At 40.9% G+C, this 24,028-nt stretch overlaps 1 protein-coding gene across 14 annotated transcripts in view; it reads right to left on the reverse strand.

Moving 5' to 3' along the window:
• Window positions 1–273: 273 nt before the first annotated feature.
• Window positions 274–24,028, reverse strand: part of ADD1 (adducin 1) — a 127,457-nt gene continuing 103,702 nt past the window's right edge. For 5 of the 14 annotated variants that reach the window (XM_073610880.1, XM_073610878.1, XM_073610879.1 and 2 more), the window contains 4 exons: window positions 23,738–23,894; window positions 19,399–19,758; window positions 18,006–18,095; window positions 274–4,556 (listed from right to left, as the gene is read on the reverse strand). In XM_073610880.1, the coding sequence (XP_073466981.1) occupies window positions 4,126–4,556; window positions 18,006–18,095; window positions 19,399–19,758; window positions 23,738–23,894 (1,038 nt within the window). In that variant the 3' untranslated portion in view covers window positions 274–4,125. Of the gene's footprint in view, window positions 4,557–14,032; window positions 14,068–18,005; window positions 18,096–19,398; window positions 19,759–23,737; window positions 23,895–24,028 lie in introns of those variants that run through there. The other 9 variants (XM_073610885.1, XM_073610890.1, XM_073610889.1 and 6 more) reach the window with 3 other exon arrangements.

Genomic DNA, 24,028 nt, shown 5'->3' on the forward strand with positions numbered 1-24,028 from the left:
TTCCATAGTCCTCAGAACAATGTAACATAAGAATGCAGCAAACAGTACAGGAAGTTATCTGCGGACTAAATGCCTGGAGAATCAACAGATGTTTTTGTCACTTCTCAGATAGAACAATGGAGATTTAGCTTAGCTCTTCTGTTTATACATTTAACACTTTTGGGCTCACTTTGGTGGGACAATACTGATAGTTAGGACAGCATGACTAAGGAATAGGTGACTTGTAAAATTGTATTACGGTGGAATGTTAATGAAGTCTACATACAAGACACCTTAGAGTTTAAACAATTTTATTATGAGTAAAATAACAGTACAAGGAAAGAAGAGGGGGAAAAAATACATGACCCTTTTGAAATGTGTATCAGTACATTACTATACTAAACTGCAATACAAAGACCTGGAATTAAAATCATCGTGAAAATAAGGAGATGAAGGATATGCATCAACCAATATAAAACAAAAGCTTTCACACAAGAATCATATGAAGCCGGCAACATTTCAATGCAGAGTAACATAAGCCAGAGGCTTTAGTGGATAGTAGGATGTCCCATCATGTGGTTACCTCTGCCTTGGGTACACACTGGAGGAAGCCATTTTGTTCTAGAGTAAAGCAGCCCATCAGGTCATTAGGAACAAATGACATCATAGTGGTAGGAGGCATTCCATGCCATATTGACTGAACATTCTCAATATACTGACAAGGCTGAATTGTTTGTTTTTTTTAATTTAATTATAAGGCCTGTCCACACACAACTGGCATGTAATCCTTTAGGTGGTTTAGGTGGATGGTGGCTGCTTCTTATATCAGGACATTGTCGTCAGTCCTAGCTCCACCTGCTTGGCCCAACCAAGAGGGATCTGCACACCATGGGCAATTTTGTATTTTCTATGTAATGGTCTCAAATATTTCTGCAGGATATAAAATTCAAAATTCACCAATAGGAGGTCAGAGTCTCTGGCAAGAACTGCATAATCAAGGGAGGAGCCCATCCAATAATTGAAATACAAGTGGTCGGTGAATAGGCTTTATGTGGAATTTAGCAGCTAAGAGGCAGTTTTAAGGAGCGGACAACAGGCACCCCCCCCCCCCCAAAATGGGAAATAGTGTTGTATAGTTCGAAGCTGGCTTTAAATTATTAGGTAAAATGTATGCCTGGCCTCAGGGATTTGTCCACACTTAGCCTAAACATTGTTTCATACAATCAAAATAGCTTCCTTTACTGGATACCAAGACAGGAGCAATTTATGAAGAATAAGGACTAATGCAAGATTTGTGGGGTGTAAGTCAGGAGTACATCAGTTTAAACATTATAAAAGCATTACCTACATGCAGGAGTAATACAGTTGCAGGATGGAAATGCAATAACCAAAACAACCCTTTAATACATCACCTCCTCATAATAATAAAGTAGGCTAAATCATATATAAATACGAAAAAAAAGTAATTTCCAAATAGTCTGAAGTTTAAGTAAGCAATTGAGGGAGTGACATACTATAAAGACTTGCATCCTTCATATTGCAGGTACAAAACAATGTTATTTATTTATGATGTCCAGTTAAAACTTTGCGTTGTATTTTATTAAGAAATATGAATTTCAAGGGGATTTCCATGGCACAACCAACTTAGACCTCTGTATAAGGGTCATCTGACCAGGAAAAATAGCATTCAGAGTGAATTGCTGACTGCCAATGGGTTGCAGTACAAGAAATCAGCAGCAGGTGGAGCTGTAGATGAAACCTGTAAATCCAAATTTGTTGGACCTGACACCTCACTGTAACATGGTCAAGTCCAAATCTTGGCATGGAAGTTCATGGAATTCACCTTTCGTTCCCCCAAATAAATCTATGATTGAGAATAGTTTGTAGAATTCTCTGCTTTTAACTGTAACAGCTTTTCAATTTGCCAGAACTAGCTTAGGAAAAAAAAATGGACAAAAATATCAAAACAAAACTTGTGTGTTGGGGTGCACAGTGCATTTCCAAAGAAACTGAGTGCAATATAAAGAATGTACTCGAGATGTAAAAGAAAAAAAAAAAAAAAAATATATCGATCCCTGTAATACTTCTCATTCACAGTTAATTTCCTCTAAAAAAAAAAAAAAAAAAAATCAGGTAAAATGTTACAGCTGACCAGAATTATCTGGGCTACCTCTGGAGTCAACAAGACTTTCTTCCTAGGCTGAGCTTATTAAAAGAAAATGTATTTTCATAATTTTGGCATGGAAGACTTCAACTTGCAGATACAACCAGGTATATCGTTCCTGGTAAATGATATTTTTAATGTTAATAACCCTTCCCTACAATAAAAAAAGTGTCATCACTATGAACACATACAGCATTCCAGGTATTTATAACAAAAATGTGATGTCATACAAAGTAAGTTACATTGACTCTGAATGTCATTGAAACCGGTAGAAAACCAAGCAGAAATACATTAAATTGTACCTACCGTTTGTAGGGAGTCATGCTGTGGGCTGAATGGATATCATCTACATTAGTTCAATGTTTGACAAGGGTTGGCCTTGGTGGTGTATTTATAGGCTGGACCAATGCCTACCACCTTTCAGCAGAAGAATACTATCTTTTTTTCATGGTTTACCTTTAAACTTCTACTAACAGTAAACTGATATTTCAGATCTTGGTGGAAGCAAGATAGCAACTGCTGTGCAGAACCTCAAAACCTCCTACCACTTAGAGTATGTCTGTGGAAGAGCCAAAATTTCAAAGAGCAAATCATGCCATTCTAGTCACGAAGAGCTGTAATAAGCCAGAGGGGCCATTCTACCTGCTGACATTTCATAAAAAGCATGGCTTGACTGCACCTTTAAGTTCCACCTTCACTGGTCAGGAAAAATTAAATACTGACCAGGCCGTGCCCCTTGCGGCATTCTCCTGACTGGATGTTTAGCCCACATAATGGCTTCCTCTACTTTGACAGGTAATGTATAACTCAATATTGGATGCAGTGGATATTTTAACTAATTCAACTGAAATGTTTGAATGTGTTGAGATGTGCATAGAGATTTTGGTTATTAAGCAATAGCCTGCAGAGGTCTTCCCGTAGTAGCTGTTATATTTCCAAAGCATGGTATTAGTACATAATTTGGTTAAAGCTGCAAGGTGATAGGATCCATTTTGTACCTTCGCACTTATAAGTCTACCCTGCAGAAGGACCAACAATTAGGAAGAGAGGCAGGTAAAATGTACAAGCAGGCAGTGTCATTATCCACTGCTGCTAGGAATACACCTTTTCACGCAATTCATTCACTTTCCAGTAGACTTTTAGGGCGACAGTTCTGCTGTGGATCCAACGAAAACTCACAACAGAACTGACTGGAATTCAGAAGATAGCAGACACACCAAGAAATGTAGGGGGAATCCAGTTATAAAGCATACATGTGATAGTATGTTTAAAATGAATTCACAATTTATCATCGTTACTATTCATTCATTCTTGTGATCATAAAAATAATGTGACCGCTACACGGTTATAGAGTGAAGTGGGTGATCATTCCATGTCATTAAGGCAGCAGCAGTTCCTAGTGAGAAGAAGCACAAATGACGCCAGCAAACAGCCAATTACTTGCTTAGATTATTCAGCTAGAACCGAGTGTACCCCATGAAAGCACTGGTTAGGTAAGGGACTGAGTGTAAAGCAGCCCGGAGTACGCACAGCAAGGGATGATGGCAAGCCTGTTGGGTCACAAGGTTAACATTTTTTTTATCAATGTATAGGAAGGGGCTGAGCTCTGATGTGTACATGCCTTTTCCCCTGCAGAGCAAAGCAAGAGCCAGCTATTTACATAAGACATGCCCGAGTGTTAACAGAAAGTGGCAATCGCAAGCTATTTGGAGTGCATTTAGCTATTCAGCTGAGCTGTACAATCACAACTGAAAAGCCACGTAAAGTGAACAGTTTGTGTCATTAGCTGCTGAACACACAGGTTAGCACCTTACATGGAAGTGACTTTCCTGGTTTAACCTTTCACAATCAAACTATGACTAGCAGGATCGGTTACGGAATTTTCTGGCATTCCTTTATATAATGGAGACAAACAATAAGATCGGGTACATTCTAGTGGTTAATGGAACTCTTTAGAAACATGACAGTGTTCCTGCAGCTCTCTACGACTCACTCTTCTTCTTGCTCTTCTTCAGGAAGGAAGGAGTGCGGAATTTCTTCTTCTTTTTGGAAGGGGATTTGCCGGGAGATTCGTCGCTGCCAGCATCGACTTGTGCATTTTCAGCCTGTGCGGCCTCTGGTTGAGCCGCCGCCGCTTCCTCTGGTTGAGCCGCCGCCGCTTCCTCTGCAGCAGGTGCGGCAGCAGGAGAAGAGTCAACGTTCTGAGGTTCAGGCTTTTTGTGTTCCTCGGGAGCAGTTTCTGTGTGGACTTTGGGAAGGTCCTCCTCGGCAGAAGCATTTTCTCCTTCATTTGGTTTGTCCACTGCTGGAAAGGCGAGCGATTCGGAGGTCTCGTCTGGGGTAAGATCTGGAAGAGTCTGCTTGAAGGTTGCAGCATCACTGTCATCTCTGTAGGTTGGCTCTTGATGAGACTCTGTAGGAAGGGTCAGAGGGAAAAAAAATGAATGTCTTTGCAAAACAACATCAGACACCTCTGAATACTATTACACACTTGTGTATACCTCCTTTTATAATTGCTGTAATGGGTAGCAAATGTAAAAAAGCCAATTTCTGATAGATCCGTATAAACCATTTACAAATATGTATGTAAAAATTTTACTTTTTGTGCACACTTCAAGAACTACTATTTACATTGGCTGTGAAGTTCTGTTACTGGTCTCAGGTGTCAAGCCTACTAATGTTTGAAGGCTTATAGCCCACTGCAGCATAACTGTGGCTGTGCATTAGTGTGTGGAAATTTGGAATCGCTTACAATATAAGAAAAATGTAAGACTAGGAGTGTAAATAAAGGAACAAAGAATTACTTCTGTAAAGGCCATCTCCGTTGCAAGGGAAAGGTTCTCTACTTGGTCATCAATAACTTGTTGTAAAGAAGTCATCTGTTGAGAGTTATATTTAGTAATCCATGATTTATTAGAGAATAGTCCAATGGCTGCTGTTTAACTATAAAATTGCCACACAAATTAAAGTTCCCCTAAAAAAATAAATAAAAGCCCACAGTCACCCAATCCAACCTAGGATTTCCCTCTCCACGACAGCAGCAGCCTTCTCTGGTGTTTAATTCCTCTAGCCCAGGGGTCTTCAAACTTTCTAAACTAAGGGCCAGCTTACTGTCTTTCAGACTTTAGGGAGGGGCTCGACTGTGGCCAGTGGGAATGGAAAACATCCCAGTGTCAGTGAAAGTAAACAATACCTCAGGCTTGAGGTCAGTGGAGGGAGGAATAGTGCCCTGTTGTTGTTGTCCGTGGGAGGCATCGTGCTCCATCATTGGTGTCCATGGGAGGCATCATGCGCCATCATTGGCGTCCGTGGGAGGCACCATGCTCATATCAGTGGGAGGATAGCACCCCAAGGGCTGGATAAAAGGCAAGCAAAAAGCTGCATCCGACCCACAGGCCAGTTTGGAGACCACTGCTGTAGCAAATCTTCTTGTGCAGTAACTCCTCAGACTAGAATGGGGCTGTACAGGTCGTCTCTCTAGTATTGGGAGTATTGCCCTATTGTAGTCTATGATGGAGGTACAGTGATGGATCTGAAATCCTGCCCAGAGTTGGCTACACCAAGAACATCAATACCAAAATGAGATGATCGCTGTCATTGATACACAAATAAGCACCTGGGTGTGTGTAGGTTTTAGGTTAAATTACGTTAAGGGGCTAGGTGTTTTTTTTTTTTTTTTTAAACCTTTAAGTCTTGGCCTTCTTTACCTAAAATGGATGCCGACTACAGGGTGCTTGTAATGCGTATCATTAGGATGAGAGTACAGTACAAAAAATGAAAAATGGAACCCCATATGCTGGGGGCTGACCACAAAATTCAAACCGATAAAATGTGAAAATAAAAATACACTGCTTACATTTATAGAAGAAGAAACCCAAAAAACAAATCCCAATGATGTAGACAAGAAACATCTACCTCATACATGATGCATGCTAAAAGTGCCCTCTAAAAAAAAGGTACCCACAGGATGGAATAATCGGACAGGAAAAAAAAACAAAAAAAACCTGGGCTCCCGAGTGAACTCTTAGAGCGGTTTGATGAAACATTGGGGATTGATGTTCAGACAAACTATATTGCACCCAAAGTTTGGAGAATACAGTGGCCCTCTTTTTGAAGGTGACAAGAGACAGTGACATACCTTGAAAAGGAGGGCCACCGTGCTCTCAAAACATTGATGTAACTTTTTTTGCTGATATGGGTCTCCAGTAAATGCTGCTTCAGAAGCTACTTCTTGGTGAGTTTGTTTTCCTTTCATTGCTTGACATCTACCCTGCCATGCTCAAGTTATCTTTCACTATTGATCTCGAATATCTGTCATTCTTGTTCACAGGGCATCAGCCCTTACCTTTGTTCTGTTATGTGCAGTATTATCATCTTGCAGCTTTGTATTCTCTGTATTTTTTGTTAAAAATAGTCCTTTCTATATTGTGTTGTCAGCATGTTTTTTTGTTTGTTTTATTTGTGTGCCTGCATTTGTCTTGTTGTCAGACCTGGGTCTGTCCCACAGCAATACATGATTTTTTTTTCCCCCTCCTGTGGGTCCTTTATTCATGCATCATATAGGGGGAAGATGTCTTTTGAATGCATTATGGGGATTTATGCATGCTTTTAATTGGTTTAATGGGTTAAGGTTTCTTTATGTTCAATAATATTTATATACTTTTTTTTTCCACACGCCCTATAATTTGCATTTTTATGTTGGTGCAACCCCCAGCATATGGGGAGCCTTCACTTTTTTGTACAGTATATTTCCGCTTTGTAACGCCTGACTAGCACATGTAGGTGGTACAGTCCCTATCAGATAACAGTGCTGAGTGCAGGGAAATAGTACAGCACCCAAACCAACAACAGTGGTCTTCACTTCTAATAAGCAAGCTAAATTGCAGTATGAGTAAAAAATAAAATAAATAGCCCTGTTATCTGTGCTTTGCTCTAGACACTGGATTCTGCATTCGGCGCTCACCGTAGGGATGTATATTGAACTGTTCTGGTAGAGCTGCTATATGGTGGGTGTCATAACCCCCTGCCAAACACCGCCTTTTAAATAAATGTTCTTATAGGAGGGGCAAGTAAGTCGATGACCTCATCGGTTTGCTACGGATCCTGCACTATCCTGCAGGCTGGGGGCAGGTTCTTGTCTAACTATACTGCGGATCTGGGACTTGGCAATGCTGTCAGGAGTGGGGATCTAAATTACAAGACTCTGAACAGAATTATAAGACAGTTCACATACATACTTTCCACTCTTGAAGGAGAAGTAAAGCCTAAGCTTGTTTGGCAGTACTTCCCCTGTGGATCACAGGAGTGCAGTTCATTCTGCACTCCTGTGACAAGTTTTCAGCTGATGAAGCCCGCTGTCAGCTGATATCACTGAGCCTGTCCAGGCTCAGGAAAGATCGTGACCATATGGCAGGGATTCACCCAGGAGCCTAGACTGACACCTGGCTCAGCAAGCCCCTTCTGCACCCCCCCCCCCCCCCACAGCCCAGCGCTACAAGGAGTGTGGGGATGACAGAGCAGACAGCGGTGACTCACAAAGAGCACTGAGAACCAAGTGATCAGAGGTCTTTGATCCGGCTTAGAGGAGGCAGGGGACCAATGCTGCATCCACCTAGGCAAGTAGGATTTAAAAAAACAAAAAAAACAAACATTTTTTACATACATGTTTGTAATTGATACAGATCAGAATTGTTTAGCATACCAGCAGGTGGCCATGCAGTGTGCACTTCTAGAGTCAAAATTCATGTTGTATTGCCTCTGAAGTGTGTAATACATTCATTAGTTATTTACATATTTTCCAGAAGAAAGAAAAAAGGTCAAACCTCCCTCCCAAAGCTTTGTTAAAAAGCAGTTAAAGTACAGAAAGGAAACCATTCAGATGTATTTTAGGATTACTAATAATGTAATTAGAAACTTGTTAGCAAATTAACTTAAGTATGATTTACGCGTTCAAATCAGCCTTTCCACAATGTACATTCTAAAAATTATGATATTAAAAGAGTAAAACAATCAATAAGCCTCCCAAGCAATGATACAATGGTGCACCTTCCAAATCGCTGTGCAGTCTATATTTATAGATCATTCAAAACCAATGCGTTTTCTGACAACCTATAGAGGAACAATGCTGTTCAACTACATTTAAAAGATTGTGCATATGATTATTATTATAGGTCTGTACCATGTAAATGGTTCCTAAAGTGAACATGTGCCCAGAGTATGCACATTAAAGTATTTACATATTCAGATTAAGCGATAAGAGAAGTTTAATATAAGGCCACATTCACCTACGTAGCAATAGGCATTGTGGAAAAATTGAATCTTCAAAGTGTGCAATAGAAGTACTAAAATAAGTTTTACTTTAAAGTGGTTGTAAACCTGTACATGTACCCAGTGAAGTGACAAGGTTCATGTGATACACAGAGATGGAACAAATCATTCACACAAGTTGTACTTGTTTACCTGCAGCCTCTGTTCTCCAGAGCCCTTCAAAGTGTACAGTTTACATAGCATTTATAATTGTCAGAAGGCAGGGGGCTAGGATCTGATGTCACAAACTACACAGCATAAAGCAGGGAGCTGAGTGTAATCTGAGACCTGAGTGGAGGAAATGGACAGACACTGACTCATTGGGGGGAACAGGCTGTGTTCTGGAGCCCCCACTCCCATCCCGCTGGAAGCCTTGGAGTCAGCAAAACCTGTCAGACGTGACTCATGCAGATAGTAGAAGATGCCAGAAATCACATTAAGTGCTTTGGATTGAGGCAAGTACACACTAGCATTAAATGGTTTGTTTATTTTTCATTTCAGAGGTTTACAACCACTTTAATGTGCAGTGAAATCTTGGCAGCCAACAAGCCCTCTAATGTAAACAAATAGCAGGTGCTCATTATATATATATATATATATATATATATATATATATATATATATATATATATATATATATATATATACACACATACACACACACACACTCTATAATAAGCTGGAAATGGACTGAAAACAGACTAGTATTGGTCAACCTCATAAATATAGGGGGGCTGCACAATAGCTTTGTATTCAAAGGTTTGCTTTGCGTTAGCATGCATCAAAACACATTTTAACACAATGCAGAACAAACATGCAATAATGTGTGTTGCAGTGATATTTTATGTTGTTACTTTACTTGGCAAGGCACCCTCACTGATGCACGGCACAACACACATGCCATGTATAAAAAAAAAAAAAAAAAGTCATGTGCGATTACAACCCATTAAAAAGAAATGGGCTGCTGTAAGCATGGTAAGAGACCATAAAGATGCGAAGGAGCCCTAATGCACCAAACTGTTTTGCATTTACAGCCATTCATTTAACTCGCATTAATTGTAAACAAAACGCACATTCACTGTGATAAAGTTCTTTACCATTTGTTTTCCTAAAAAGTGGGACCAATATCCTCTGCAGGGCCTTACACATGCAACATGTGATTTAATCTGTACAGAAGGCCAACTACCTCCATGGCTGGGAGCTTTGACTATGCCACTGGATGCTAATTGCTTGCAGAGGCTATCATCTGTCCCTAAAAACACAGGTAATCACTCCTGGTACGATTACTTCCAAACAACGGTGGACAGATGTGGCCACTGTCAGGCCGTCATTATTTTGTACAGGCTTCCTAGAAGCAGCTGTCACCTTCAACCATCTGGGCTTCCAATAACAGTTTATCGCAAGATACTTGCTGCATCACAGCCAATTTGACTGTGTGGACGAGGTCTTTGTTGTGATCTTTGAGGATGAATTACTTTGGAGTATAAATCAGCTAGAGGTCAGGGATGACTTGCTTTAAAGCTGTGTTAGAAATATGTAAGCTTTATTGTCTATAGTCTGAGCACAGGTCTACGTAAAGAGAAATTCTTTTCTCACAAAAGGAATACCCAGAAAGAATATACATTGTTAACTTGGCATAATTTGAGGTTATGGTACACACAAACTTTATTTTTTTTTTGGCTGTGAGCTGCAACATATCCAAGACGAAGGCTCCTTGCAGCTGAGGCCAGAAAACTGATTTTGGATGGGTGTATGGATAGGGGTTCACTAGCGCAGCGTTTCTCAGCTCCAGTCCTCAAGGCGCCCCAACAGGTCATGTTTTCAGGCCTTCCATTAGTTTGCATGGGTATTTGATCAGTTCACTGCCTTAGTAATCACCACAACCGATTCATCAGAGGGAAATCCTGAAAACATGACCTGTTGGGGCGCCTTGAGGACTGGAGTTGAGAAACACTGAACCAAACTACACTGTGTGTAATGGCTACACAGGAGCCGAATCAGGTGAACCAGACCATCACTATGACAGTTCTTTCAGCTCTGCTCACAGGCTTACTACTGAGGGATGGCTGAGAAATAGTAGTTTAAAGCACCTGTTACTCACACATTTTTGTACCGGCCACTTATAGATTCATTGGAATGCGGCAGTAAAAATTCTTTATAAAAACGCTGCCCACAAGAATGCAGATCAGTGTGGTAAGAGCACAACATTGCTTCTTCCAGAGTCTACAGTCTAAATGTGAGATTAAATTAACATACACAAGGTGTGAATGACTGTATGGAGTAAAAGCACAATCCATGTGAAAAACTGGACCCTCACTATTGTCAAGCAATGAGAACATTTATATATTTTCTGTTTAAGGTTTGGTCTTGCTGTACTAAGTTTAACTAGGGGGACTCCCTGAAAAATAGATGCAAATAAGCTTCTGCAAAAGGAAAAAACTTCTGTGTACCTGTACCAGTCTTACACAAAAGGTCTCTAAGTGAATTTCCCACCCACACAGCTAATGGCTAGAAATAGGCAAAAACCATTCAGTCCACCAGTAGGTGTTCCAAGCCAGCTGAGGGGCTGTTTGACTATGAAGGGAACCGGAGCAAGAGAAATACATAGGGTCCAATTACTGATCTCTCCAAAAAGGTCTGTAGTCTGGCTACTGTGTTGATCCTTCTGAAGCTAGCATTTTCAGAAAGAGGTTGGAAATGAATTCTGACACTTTTCTTATTAACCCCAATCCGTGCCATGTTAAAAAAAAAAAAAAAAAAAAAAAAAAAAAAAAAAAAATGATCGGCCATACACGGTTTAAATCTCAGCCGGAACTGGCCAAGATTACGAACCGTTAATGGGCAGGCTGAATGTACCAAGCTGATCAATCAACTTGGGTACAAAGAGCCTGCCGGATTCTCTTACGATTATCACTAGCAGCTGCTATAGCCGCTAAAGATGATCACCGTCTTCTCTCAGCACTGCCTGTTGATGGGGAAAATTGTGTGAAGATCTTTCCTGAAACCCGTGGTTACAGGACAGAAATTTGCACCGTGCATGGCCGGTCTAAGTCTAGTTCCCACAGACACACTGCTTTGGTTAGATGATCGCTGCTCTTCTCCAGAAGCATGATCTGTATAAAGTGACAGCTTCCTCTTTAATCCAGACTTATTCATCATTACATGCAATCTGTATTTAAAGCCCAATTGAACCCACCTTTATTATAACATGGATGCCGTCAGGCTGCCTTAAATATTTAAACTCAAAACCAAAAGCGTAATATAATGCAGAATACCAATCCTTTGATTGGGGTGGCTCTATTTTTGGTTGACAGAAGACATCGGGTTGATTTACCAAAACTGGAGAGTGCAAAACCTGGTGCAGCTCTGCATAGAAACCAATCAGCTTCCAAGTTTTATTATCAAAGCTTAATTGAACAAGTTGAAGATAGAAACTGACTGGCTACCATGCACAGCTGCACCAGATTTTGCACTCTCCAGTTTTGGTAAATCAACTTAATTGTATGTACATCACAGGAATTGCATTTTTTGCAAGATCAATAGCTACTTATTGTACTTGCTGGGAATGTTCTGAGCCTGAAAAATGATGGCTGCAGCTACCACATATAGAGACTGGTAAGCTGCAATATATTACAGTTTTGTTTTTGGGTTTACAGATCTTTTAAAAGTAATGCAAGTAGCAGATTTTTTTTTTCTTCACTTAGTTTAATTTAATCTTTTTATCAATCTGTTTGAGCTGCAGCCTTTATCAATGCCTCCTGTACCAGAAGCAAGCTGGAGATCTAAACTAATCATATACACCCCTTGTGCAGTGCTCCAAATCAATAGCACTCAGGCAAATTGTTGAATGGAGAACTGCACAAGGGGAGTCGGAGAATGGCGCTGTGTGTGAGAACAGCCGTTCACATCTCCAGCATCAGCACAGGAAACATTATCAATGGCTGCAGCATTAAGACATTAATTAAAAGAAAGAAAGCAGTCTGCCACACACTTTACTTTAAAGGCAGCCCAACTGCAGCTACAGAATATAAAAATGTGACTTCAAACGGGCCTTAAAAAGGTTCTATGAAGGGTTGCACTAATACTGGCATCGGTGCCGATGCTAAGCATTTGCACGAGTATCGGTACGCGTGCAAATGCTCCGATACCTAAAACCAATACTTTCAAGCTCCGTTCTTTCAGCTGTCAGGGGGATTCTCCACCCGCCCCCCCGACAGCTGAAATGTAAAAAAAAAAAGAAAAAAAAAGCCGGCAATTACTAGTTGTTAAGAAGTGGGGCCTTAAACAACTGTATTCTGTGTTCCATATTAGGGATGTGGGCAATTTTTCCTATACCCCACTGAACAACTGATGACTCATTAAGCTGTCAGTGGGGTTCCCCTGTTGACGGCTGAAGTGTAAACCAAGTCCCACCAAAAAAACAAAAAAAAAAAATCAGTTGAGCAATGTTTATCAACATTGCTCAGCCTGAAACAGAAAGGTTAAAAAAAAAACAATGGTTTATTTTTGTATCTTTACGTTTATTCATCTACAGATCAAAATGGATGAACTTTGATCTGCAGATGAAGTCAGTTTAAAGCAACCTGTCAAGTAAAATAATTTTTTTTTTTTAATTAAATGTTGCTGTTTTAACCCCTGATTAACCTTTAATTTATTCTAATCAAACTTAATTAACTCCTTATTCTCCTTCTCCATTATTTCCCTGCATATTTTTTTTTGTTCACTTCTAATTTTTTAAACTATTAAAACGTTTGTTTGCTTTATTCGTTAATATTTTTAAACCATTAATATATTTACACGTTTCACATTAAAAAAAAAAAAAATTATAACAAAAAATGTATTTAATTTGTAAATAACTTTTCAATGCTTTTACCATTGCTAACAGCTGAAGTGTTAACAAAACAGTTGCGTTAAGTATCGGTACTTGCAAAAAAAAGAAAATGGTAATCGGTGCATCCCTAGTTCTATGTAGCCTAAATCAGTCACAAAGGGCTCTGGCAGAGCAAGGGTAGCTTCTGGACACAGAAATAGCTACCAACTGATTTGTTCAGCACTCTAGTTTTCGGTACGTTCTGATTAAGCATCTGGGGTAGCATCGTAATGAAGACATTTGTATCTAATAGTATTAATGGGCTCCTCACTGAACACCAATATACTTTTAATGCTACTAGAAGTGCAAATTATCCTCCAAATTATTAGCTACCTACGCAACAGGTATCTCTGAGAATCAGCAAAAATGGGCTCAGGCATCAAGACACAACTGGCTGAATTACAAGTTAAAATTTCACTTCACACATACCCGGTGTGTAAACATACACTTTCCTATTGTGTTCATGAATTCAGCTTTTTAACCCCCATTGATTGGATGGCTGAAATCTAACAACTTTGCTGCTTTCTAACTAATACGCATCTCACAATCGTACGATTGAGTGCAACGGCTAGGAAAATTAGTAATAAACAAGGGGCTCATTTAGGAGTAACCAAATTAAAAACAAAGACGCGATAGAATGAAGCAAAGCACACAAGGATTGGAGGAAAAGTAAAAAAAGAAAGGAAATAGGTCAAAGAATGAGATGATACTTACTATGGTAACAGGTACTCTTTAGCATATCCATCTCCTGTTTGGCAGCCACAAGAAAAAAGCACAAGTAGAAAAAAAAAAAAAGTCGAATGCATTCATTGAAGCTGTTTAAAAGTCAAATGAATAGCTGGCAACATTTTAGGGATGATAAAAAGGCAAGAGGTGTGGATCTGAATGAGATAACTCAGACATATGATATTATATGTAGGAGAGGGAGCACAGACAATACTGAGACAGCTGGGCTAGACGCCAGGGGTTGACCTATTCATTTTTTTGATAACTTTAAATCTATACTGTAAAGTTAATCATATCCCATGTCTATCTTAAGTGTTTTATGAATATACTTTTTTTTTTACTGTATGTTCTTGTACAAAATACAACAGTACATAAAGACATCAGAAACCACATGAAAGCGGGTCATAAAATCATATTCAGCCAGACTTTACGAGATATAAGTTATGTTACCAACATGCAAACTGCATGCAATAAAAACCACATGCAAGGTTGCCGTATAAAAGTGCTGTGGCCAATATTTACAGCATGTGGAAGACCGATAAAATCTTAGTAACAAGCAATGCAGCAGTTCATACAACTGGTGTGAGCCAAATAGGGGCCAATGTACAAAAAAAAAAAAAAAAATCTGCTGCTGAATTTGTGCAATTGCTCGCAGCAACCAAGAGTCATCTGGTTGCTGAGAAAATCTGCCAGGTTGTCTTTTGTTCCAAATATTGTATACCAGCCCCACTTTATTACAAGAAGTGCAGAATACGTGAGTAATATTAGGACACTGTGGGGTTGATTTACTAAAACTGGATCTTGCAAAATCTGGTGCAGCTCTGCATAGAAACCAATCAGCTTCCAGTTTTTATAGTCAGATTCAAATTTCAGCTTGTTCAATTAGGCTTTTGATTGGCTACCATGCACAGCTGCACCAGATATTGCACTCTCCAGTTTTAGTTAATCAACCCGTGTATCCAACCAATATCATTTTGTGAGCCATTAAGTAACAAGTAGTAGCGAGCTCCCGCTAACAGGCTGATATACAAGGCCACCAACCAAATGTCATATTATAATAACTGGCATATTGACACAAGCATTTAAATAGAAGCCCTATTTATATACTTCTGCCTAGCTCTCAACCACTGGAGCAGCAATGATATGAACTAAAGAGCACATGCAGTCTTCATATAGTGCCTCTTCCATTCCACTGAAAGACAGGAAGTGATGGGTGCACAGGCAGAAATCATAAAAACCCCCCATCAAAAACTAGAAAAAAAAAAAATAGGTGTGAATGCCACTTTAAGGCTAACCAGGGGCCGTTTGATAAAAGCAATCAATGCCCCTAATTTCAAGCATTGCTTGCTATTATCGGACAGTGAAAGTCTCCAACTTGATGAACCATCTTCTTTGAGTGGGTCTTGATTCCTCGCTTTTGTACATGTAAAGATTGAAGGATCAAATGTTCTGAATCTATGGCTGCAGTCAGCGTTGGGTGGGAAATGTAATGGGGCCTGGTGCTCCAAATTGTGTAGGGACAGGCAGGTTGTTCTTGGGGAAAAAGGTTTGCTTGTATGTGTGTGTGTATATATGTATATGTATGTATATATATAGAGCTTAAATTATTTAGCTTCTTTTTATCACATTGTATTGAGTGTTCTACTGCATTAGCCTTCGACTGAAAGAGAGGTTTTGGAATCTAAGCGATACCCTTTATGGCCAAACTTAAAGCGGAGCTCCACCCAAAAGGGGAAGCTCCTCTTGTTTGCACCCTCCACTGCCACATCTGGCACTTTTTTGGGGGGAGCGGGTACCAGCCCCCTCCACCGGCTAAGATCACAGCGGCGATCTGAGACGGAAATTGCCCTCCCCCGCAGTCTTCTGGGACACGGGACCATTTACAAGGAGCAGAGCGACTCTCGCATGTGCAACAGATAACAGGCTGTGAAACTGCAGGATTTCACTTCCCGTTTCCCTTACTAGAGATTCCGGCACCTGCACCTGAAGCCGATTAAAGAAACGGTGCGGGTGACAGGGCTGGATCCCTGGACAGGCAAGTGTCCTTATATTAAAAGTCAGCAGCTACAGTATTTGTAGTTGCTGACTTTTTACTTCCTGAAGAAGCCTGGAGCTCCTCTTTAAGTTACAGAAGTATGTATGGGGTTATGAAAAGAAACAAACCTAGATCCATACTCACTCTTTAAGCCTCACGCACACAGGATGTTTAGGAAATGCTCCTAAAAGCCATTCCTGGCAAAAAAAAACCAAAAACGTCTGACACTTGTAAATATGTGTAACACGCTAAGGCGCATTTACAGGCATCAAGAGTTTGGGCATTAATTCATTGGCCAGAATAATAGTTAATTCTGGCCTTTGAAATGAATTAACGCTCAAGCACTAAACGCACCTAGAGTTTTTTCTGCCAAAGCACCGCTGCCCTAGAATGCATTGGCAGTGGGTTTTCTGCCTCTAAAAGCCCCCGCCACTAAACACTCCTAAAAGCCTATGTGTGCATGGACACATAGGCTAACATGCAGGGGAGTTTAGAGGCAGGAAAACAAAACAAAAAAGTCTGATGCCCCTAGAAGCAGCTATAAAAATGTTCTTTGTGGATGAGGCCTTGTGCTGCAGCATTAGTATGAGGCTGTAGCTGTCACACATCTGCTCTAAGGCTGAGAGGTGAGCAATCGCATGACCAATGACCGCTCAGCTCGAAGTGGAGAGCAGTGACTGTCATTCACTGGCTCTGCTCCACCAGTGCTCATTGGAGTGCCAGGCTGCAATGGGAGTGGGCAAAGCTGTCTCCAGCTGTCAGCTACATGCTGAGAGATGGAGCCAGCTGTCAATCAGGCAGCTGGATGAATCCCGGCAATATTGTCAAAATTCTTCCAGAGCCTGGAGCAGCTCTGCCCCATCAGCTGATTGCAGGCAATAACGCGCCAACTCTGGGTCAAAGGGAAAACAACAGGCAAGTGCACTCTTGTGACCCACCAACAGAAGTATGGCCAAAAAAAGCTTTGGCCATACTTCTCTTTTAAACATACAAGCTTTCATAATAACTTTGATCCCTTTGTCAGGCTTTATACATTTATGAAAAATGGTTCTGAAATATTTATAGAAGGAGCAAAGAAAGGGTATCACGTAAACTCCAAACTCTGTATGAAGGTAAAAAAGAAAAAAACAAAAAGGCATTCAGAAGGTGGCAGTATTGCCTCCTAAATGCCTGGCAGCAGCTGCTCTACTGCCCTGTGAAACCAGATCCACCGTGGATCACTTTTCAGAGAGGAGATAGTGAGTACTGTAGGTGTGAAGGAGCCCTTAGGCACATGTGTGGGAAAAAATAAAAAACGTGGTATATTAAATATATTAAAACCAGAAAGTATATGTATAATGTGTGCCCATTCATTTTGCAAAAGGGAATTTGTGTATAGTAAAAAAAATAAGTGTGTGTACTGGGGCTGTGCACAGATGTTAATGACTTTGCATGGAGAGGGAACAGATGACTTTATGTGTGTTCCAGCAGAGGAGTGGGCAAATCAAGAACGGGTTTTACAAATTGGCACCATATAGGCCTGTGTCGATGAGCTTTGGTTAGCTTCATGTGTTTTGCATTCCCATAAAAGTCTATGGCAATGCAAAACCTGCTTAAAAGCAGGTGAGAAGGGGGTCAAATGCAGATCAAATGTATCTGTCAATGAATTCTGAATGATCTCAGAAGCATCTGAAACTAATGCCAATTGAGACTACCTACCCCCCCCCCCCCCCCCAAGCCAGTTGACACAGGCCCCATTGGTGGAAAAAGCTTATACAATGAATCCAGTGCATAGAACGCTAACAAGTAACTAGTGTGTATCTATAGCTTGATTGCCACAGAGATTATTTTCATTTGTTAAATTTTTTCACAGTTAAAGATACTTTTTTTCCCTTAAAACTGTAAATAATGTATGTAGTATCATACCAGAGTGAAGCAAAACATACCTTCTTGTTTGATTGGTGTGCTGGGAGGAGTGCGAACTAAGGAGGCATCGGGGAGTATGTCCTTGTGTTCTGCCACATCCTCTAGTTGATCTGGAGAGGAAGGACAAACAAGTTCATCAGGTATTGCACATCTCTATCTGAGGAAATGGGAAAAATCTGGGAGGTATTCATAACCAATTCAGTAAACTTAATTAGCACAGTAAAGCAAGCAAAAAGATATTCAATAGGTGCTTTCCAAACAATAACTATTCAGTGCTGTAAAACCCACTTCACAATAAATGCAATGCCACCTCAGTCGGACTGAAGTCTTGTTACAAAACCAAGAAAGAAAAAATGTCCTCAGGGCTATATGAGGTTCAGCCTCCTCCATAAAGGAAAAGAGGAAGTTTTCCTTAATATACTCAACTATATTGTTTTCAGTGAAAGCCAGAAACGTGGGTTGTTTAATGTTTGCACTGCAGCTATGAGTACTAATTGCTTGCTTGGAATAATTAGCCACCACCTAGAATCAGAAGACTTAATGGATTCTTGCAGAACACCATGTGATAATCAGAAGTAGTTGACCCACAATCAATATCTGGTTGGAGATTGCAACTGAGAACACTCCGTGAGCTATTTTTCCCCTATTATCTATAATAAGGTCAAGTTACAGAGTAAGATCAACATAGTTGCAGAAAAAAAAAAAAAAAAGGAAAGGAAAATATTCACCTCAGCGCTCAAGGCCTGGTTAACACCTATGCAGGTTGCCGTTGATGCATATACCAGGTGCATTTCGTGTTTTTCAATACATGTTTTGTAACCATTGAACCATTGTCTATGGAATCAAACAAACAACTTGCTGGTCCCTGGCCCTAAAATGCACAGATGTGAATGTGACTCACAGGAAACCATGTTAAATGGACTGAAGCTTGTTTCTGCAAAACTGAAAACGCACTAAAAAAATGCAGAGGTGTGAACCAGGCCTAAAAGGACAACTCAAAAGGACAAGGCAAATTTATTTTAGAGTAGAGAGAGTAGGCCAGTGTTAGAGCCTTTGTCTTTATTGCTGCCTTCATGCCATATCCAAAAGGACAAACCGGAAATGAGGAAATTTCCTGACTCCACAACACTTTTAGTGCATCCAAAACGTGTCAAAGGCTGGAGTACCTCACTTTCTGCCGCTGTGATCAGAAAGACCGTGAGGGTTGATCTCCAATAGTGGGGACAGCAATCAAGACCTGACACACCTTCCCATTTCATTCAAAACTAGAAAAAACATTTTTTAAAGCTGTGCGGAAATAGATTTGGTGAGAAGATTTCATTAGACCCTTGAAGTCGCCAAAAGATTTCCCCTGCACCAGATTCTTGGTAGTGTGATCATGAAGAAGGGAGGAGGAGCCCTCCTGGGAGATACCTGAAGGACTCTGCAAACGGATGGGTTTGATGTTGAGTGCGTGGATGACAGCAGTGTGGAATTCTCTGTGAGGAGAGTCTGGATTTTCTGCTCTCTCCAGTGACTCACGCCATGGTTCCAGCTCTGAACCTGTAGTAGACACTTCCACGATTGGTAACCTGTCTGGCAATGCCTGACTTTTCTGGGAAGCCTTGGTATCCTTGCTTTCCTGGTCTTCTGCTGCATGATCTTCAGCATCACCTGCTGTTTCCACCACTCTTATGAAGTTTGCATTCTGACTCTCCTCTAGTTTAGAATCACCGGAGTCCTCATGAAGGCTCTGCACTGCCACACAAGGGGGCAACTCACCTTGACAGGTTTCTAGAGAATGTGCAAGTAAATGACAAGTTCACGTTGTAGAACAGAACAGAGGTAAAATGGACCTTTGAGTTACTTTACAAATCTGCAACAATGAACGCCTGACAGGTCACAAAGTAACAATACGTGTGTGTACCATATATGATCCAAATTTAATTAAACACTGAAGTTTTTAAACTGAAAGTGAATTTCAGGCAATTTACCCTTCTTAACCTCTTCCCAACCAGCCGCCGCAGTTGCACTGCTGCAGCTTAGCTCCCCTGGGCGGACCGACGTAACTAAGTTGGTTCGCCCTTTGACCACTAGGGGGAGCGTGCCGATGCGTGTGCCCGGTGGCTGCGATGACCGCCGGGCACCTGCGATCGCTCCACACAGAGACAGAACGGAGATCTGTCAATGTAAACAGACAGATCTTCGTGCTTTCAGGGGTGAGGAGAGCGATCTGTTGTTCATACCAAGTATGAACAACAATCGCTCTCCTCACTCAGTCAGTCCCCTCCCCCCACAGTTAGAAACACTCCCTAGGGAACACAGTTAACCCTGGATCGCCCCCTAGTGTTAATACCTTCCCTGCCACTGACCTTTACACAGTAATCAGTGCATTTTTATAGCACTGATCGCTGTATAAATGCCAATGGTCCCAAAAATGTGTTAAGTGTCCGATCTGTCCGTCATAATGTCGCAATCCTGATAAAAATCGCTGATCACTGCCATTACTAGTAAAAAAAAAAAAGATTATAAAAAAAATGCCATAAATATTTTCCCTATTTTTTAGAGACTAGAACTTTTGCGCAAACCAATCAATATACGCTTATTGCGGTTTTTATTGCCAAAAATATGTAGAATACATATTGGGCCTAAACTGAGAAAAAAAATTAGCTTTTTAAAAAAAAAAAAAAAAAAAAAAATGGGGATATTATAGCAAGAAGTACAAAATATTTTGTTTTTTTTCAAAATTGTCGCTCTTTTTTTGTTTATAGCGCAAAAAATAAAAAAAACTGCAGAGGTGATCAAATACCACCAAAAGAAAGCTATTTGTGGGAAAAAAAGGAAGTCTGTTTGGGTACAACGTCGCATGACCGCGCAATTGTCAGTTAAAGCGAAGCAGCACCGTATCGCAAAAAATGGCCTGGTCTGTCTCCTGAAAGAGAGGACACACTCTGTATCCCTACATCAATTTCTTATGATAGGGCTCAGGGTATGGTCTAATGAGTAAGATGAAGGATTTAATGTATTGTCTTCTATAAATCAATGTAAACAACGCAGGTAAGGCAACGTTGATAATAGAACCATTAATAAATTACCTCGAGTTAGTAAGAGGTAATTGTTTATATCTATACTATATGTTAGACGGACTATAAAAACTGTACACTGTATTGCAATAATGCCGAGCTCTATATTCTGTACTGTCAAAAAACTGAAAAAAAATAATTGGTAAATAAAAAAAAAACGGCCTGGTCATTGAGCAGCCAAATCTTCCGGGGCTGAAGTGGTTAAATAAAAAAATCGTTTAAATAAATAGTTTATGCAATACCTGTATTGTTTTTATTTTAACCCCTTCATTCCAGCGCCTCCCATACATTTAAGGGGCTTTAGGTGCCGGGAGGAGGGGCAGGGTTTCTGACCATGTGACCGCCATGATTGGCAGTCACATGATCAGAAAGCTCCTGATTGCAAGTATAGATCTGGAGCTTTCCGTTAGCTGCCTGGAACGTGTGCTCTCTCGTCACAGCTCAGTTTAGCCTTAGGTACGCATATATGTGTCCTCTCTGCGTTAAGGCCCACCTGCTTAGAGCCCGCATATATGCGCATGGTCGGCGGGAAGGAGTTAAGTTTGCCTCCTGCTATCCTCTGCACAGCAGCACTCAGACTCGGAGAGGGAGGGGTGGCAGTCTGATGATGCTTAGATACTGAACAGATGTGGTCATACAGTAAGGCACATTAAAGTCCTGCATGCTGCAAAGAAAACGCATGGTCCAACAGAAGTCAATTGGAGCACACCTAAAACCATGTGTAAAGCACTCTCACAATCGCGCTGTGCCCAAACTGCACCACACTTGTGTGAACCCGGCCTAAGAGCCGGCCTATACAGGACATCGGGTGGATCAAGCCTGCCTTTTTGTTACACAAAGCTGCAGGTTTTCAGTGTGCACCATTACAACTTTCTAGCCGCCTGCATCCTAACAACCAATGACCTCATCACCTTCATAAGGGGGACATCGGGTGTCGGCATAACATCCTTGTTTGCCCCTCCCCCTGCCTCTCTCCTTCCTCACTGGGGTCACATTAGCTAACTGAGGAAGTGAAAAACTGAGGGAGAAGAGAAAGATTGAAATACTATAAAAAAGTACCAGTGAACAAAGGTACAATATATTTGCTCTGGAAGAATAATTCACCTCCAACGATATCCTATGTGTGTGGATGTCGCCGTGTTATGTAAAACTATTAGTTGAGTTTTCTACATTTTAGAATGGGGTGACTGTGCAGGATATTAAAGGGTGACTTGACCGAAAAAAGGTTGAGAAACACTGGCTTAGATTGGCCATTAAAGTGTAACTAAATTCTCCTTATCCTTCTAGCCTTTGGCTGGCTTGAAACTGGCAGCAGTTATTACCAGAGGCATGATGTGTGAATGTAGCGGTTTTGGGAAATTGATAAATCAGTGGATTTAGTTCCACTTCAAGTTGCTGGATCTATTCGATTTGGTCGCACCTATGTGTAAATAATGATCTAATGGACTTCCTGTAATCACTGTCCACAGTACAGAGAACAATGAACAACTGCTGACCTCAGAAAAATATACAAAGAAAAAAAAAACAAAACACAACAGGTACCTCTAAACATGGAACTTGGCAAACATGATAACAAAGTCCAAACAGTGCATTCTGTGAACTGCAGTGCAACAAAAATCTGACAAGAAAGAGGCAGCAGTGGCTGACCTCCCCCCTCTGAAGGTGGCTGCCATACTGACTCTCTGGCTTTGATATGTTGAGTCACTAAATGGGTACAATTATGCAGAGAAACATTTCAGATTTTTCCCCAACTTATCCCTACATTTCCCCCCTGATATCAACTCAAAAAGCATTTAGTTCAGTGAGTTAGCAACTTGCATGTAAGAAATGGTAGCCCCTGGTTTTTTCTCCTGTAAAAGGTTTCCATTTACCACAGTGGTTCTCAACCTGGGGGTCAAATGATGATTTGCCAGGGGTCACCAAATCCTTGGCTGTTTCTGAAGGCGCACCGCTCTCCCAGCCTTTTTGCGGCCGCCCAGCAGGGCTGTCCCTGGAGCCCGGAGCCTCCCGCCGTCTGGAGGAGACCCTATCTGCTGATTTCGGCATAGGTGTCACTGCTACGAGACACCACAATGTCGGAGACACAGTGAGTAACACTACCTGTGATTATAGTTGCCATTAAAAGTCCCCACTACAGTTCTCAGATCAGCAGATGACCTTGATCATGATCACCTAAGTTGGCTGACAGAACTCCCCCCAGCACTGCCACTGATCCCATCCCCCCCCCCCCCCCCCCAACAAGGAGTAAGAGAAGGAATAAAAATAGAGAATACATGGAAGGGAGAGGAAAAGATGGGGAGGAACAAAGAAAAAGGGAGAGAAAGAATAAGAGAAAGAACAAGAAAGATGGCTAGAAAGAGGGATGGGGGCAAAAAACGAGAAATTAGGATAGAGAGAGATAAAAGGGAAAGAAAGGAGAACAACGAGAAAGAGTGGTACATCCTAAAGTGTACCATAAGGGGTTTTAATACTTTACGAGTGGAAGGGACTCAGGGAGCACTAAATGTCCATGGGTTAGGGGCACAAATTACTTGTCTTGCCTTGGGTGCTGACAACCCATGCTATGAAAATCATTTTATGGTTGGGGGTCTCCACAACTTGGGAAATTTTATCAAGGGGTCACGGCACTAGGGAGGTTGAGAACCACTGATTTACCATCTATAACACGTAAAAGGCAATAAGACACAAACCTGTTATATCCCTCTGCTTACGCTCAACTTCCCTCCGATATTCGTCCAGATCACGGTCTGTGAATTTGTTGAAAGGGTTTGGTCCGGCTGTACTGACTATGACGTGAGGTTGGTACTCCTTCTCAATGATGGCTTTTGATGCGGTAATCAACTCTCCCTGTCATGGCAAGAAATTAAAATCAAGAAGCTTTTTAAAAAGATACACATTACTTGGAAGAAGCACCCCAACAACTGTATTAATGATTTGATATTCATAAAGCACAAGAAAAAAAAAAAAAAAAAAATTATTAT

This window comes from Aquarana catesbeiana, linkage group LG01 (genome assembly GCF_042186555.1).
Source record: "Aquarana catesbeiana isolate 2022-GZ linkage group LG01, ASM4218655v1, whole genome shotgun sequence".
Classification (NCBI taxonomy): domain Eukaryota; kingdom Metazoa; phylum Chordata; class Amphibia; order Anura; family Ranidae; genus Aquarana; species Aquarana catesbeiana.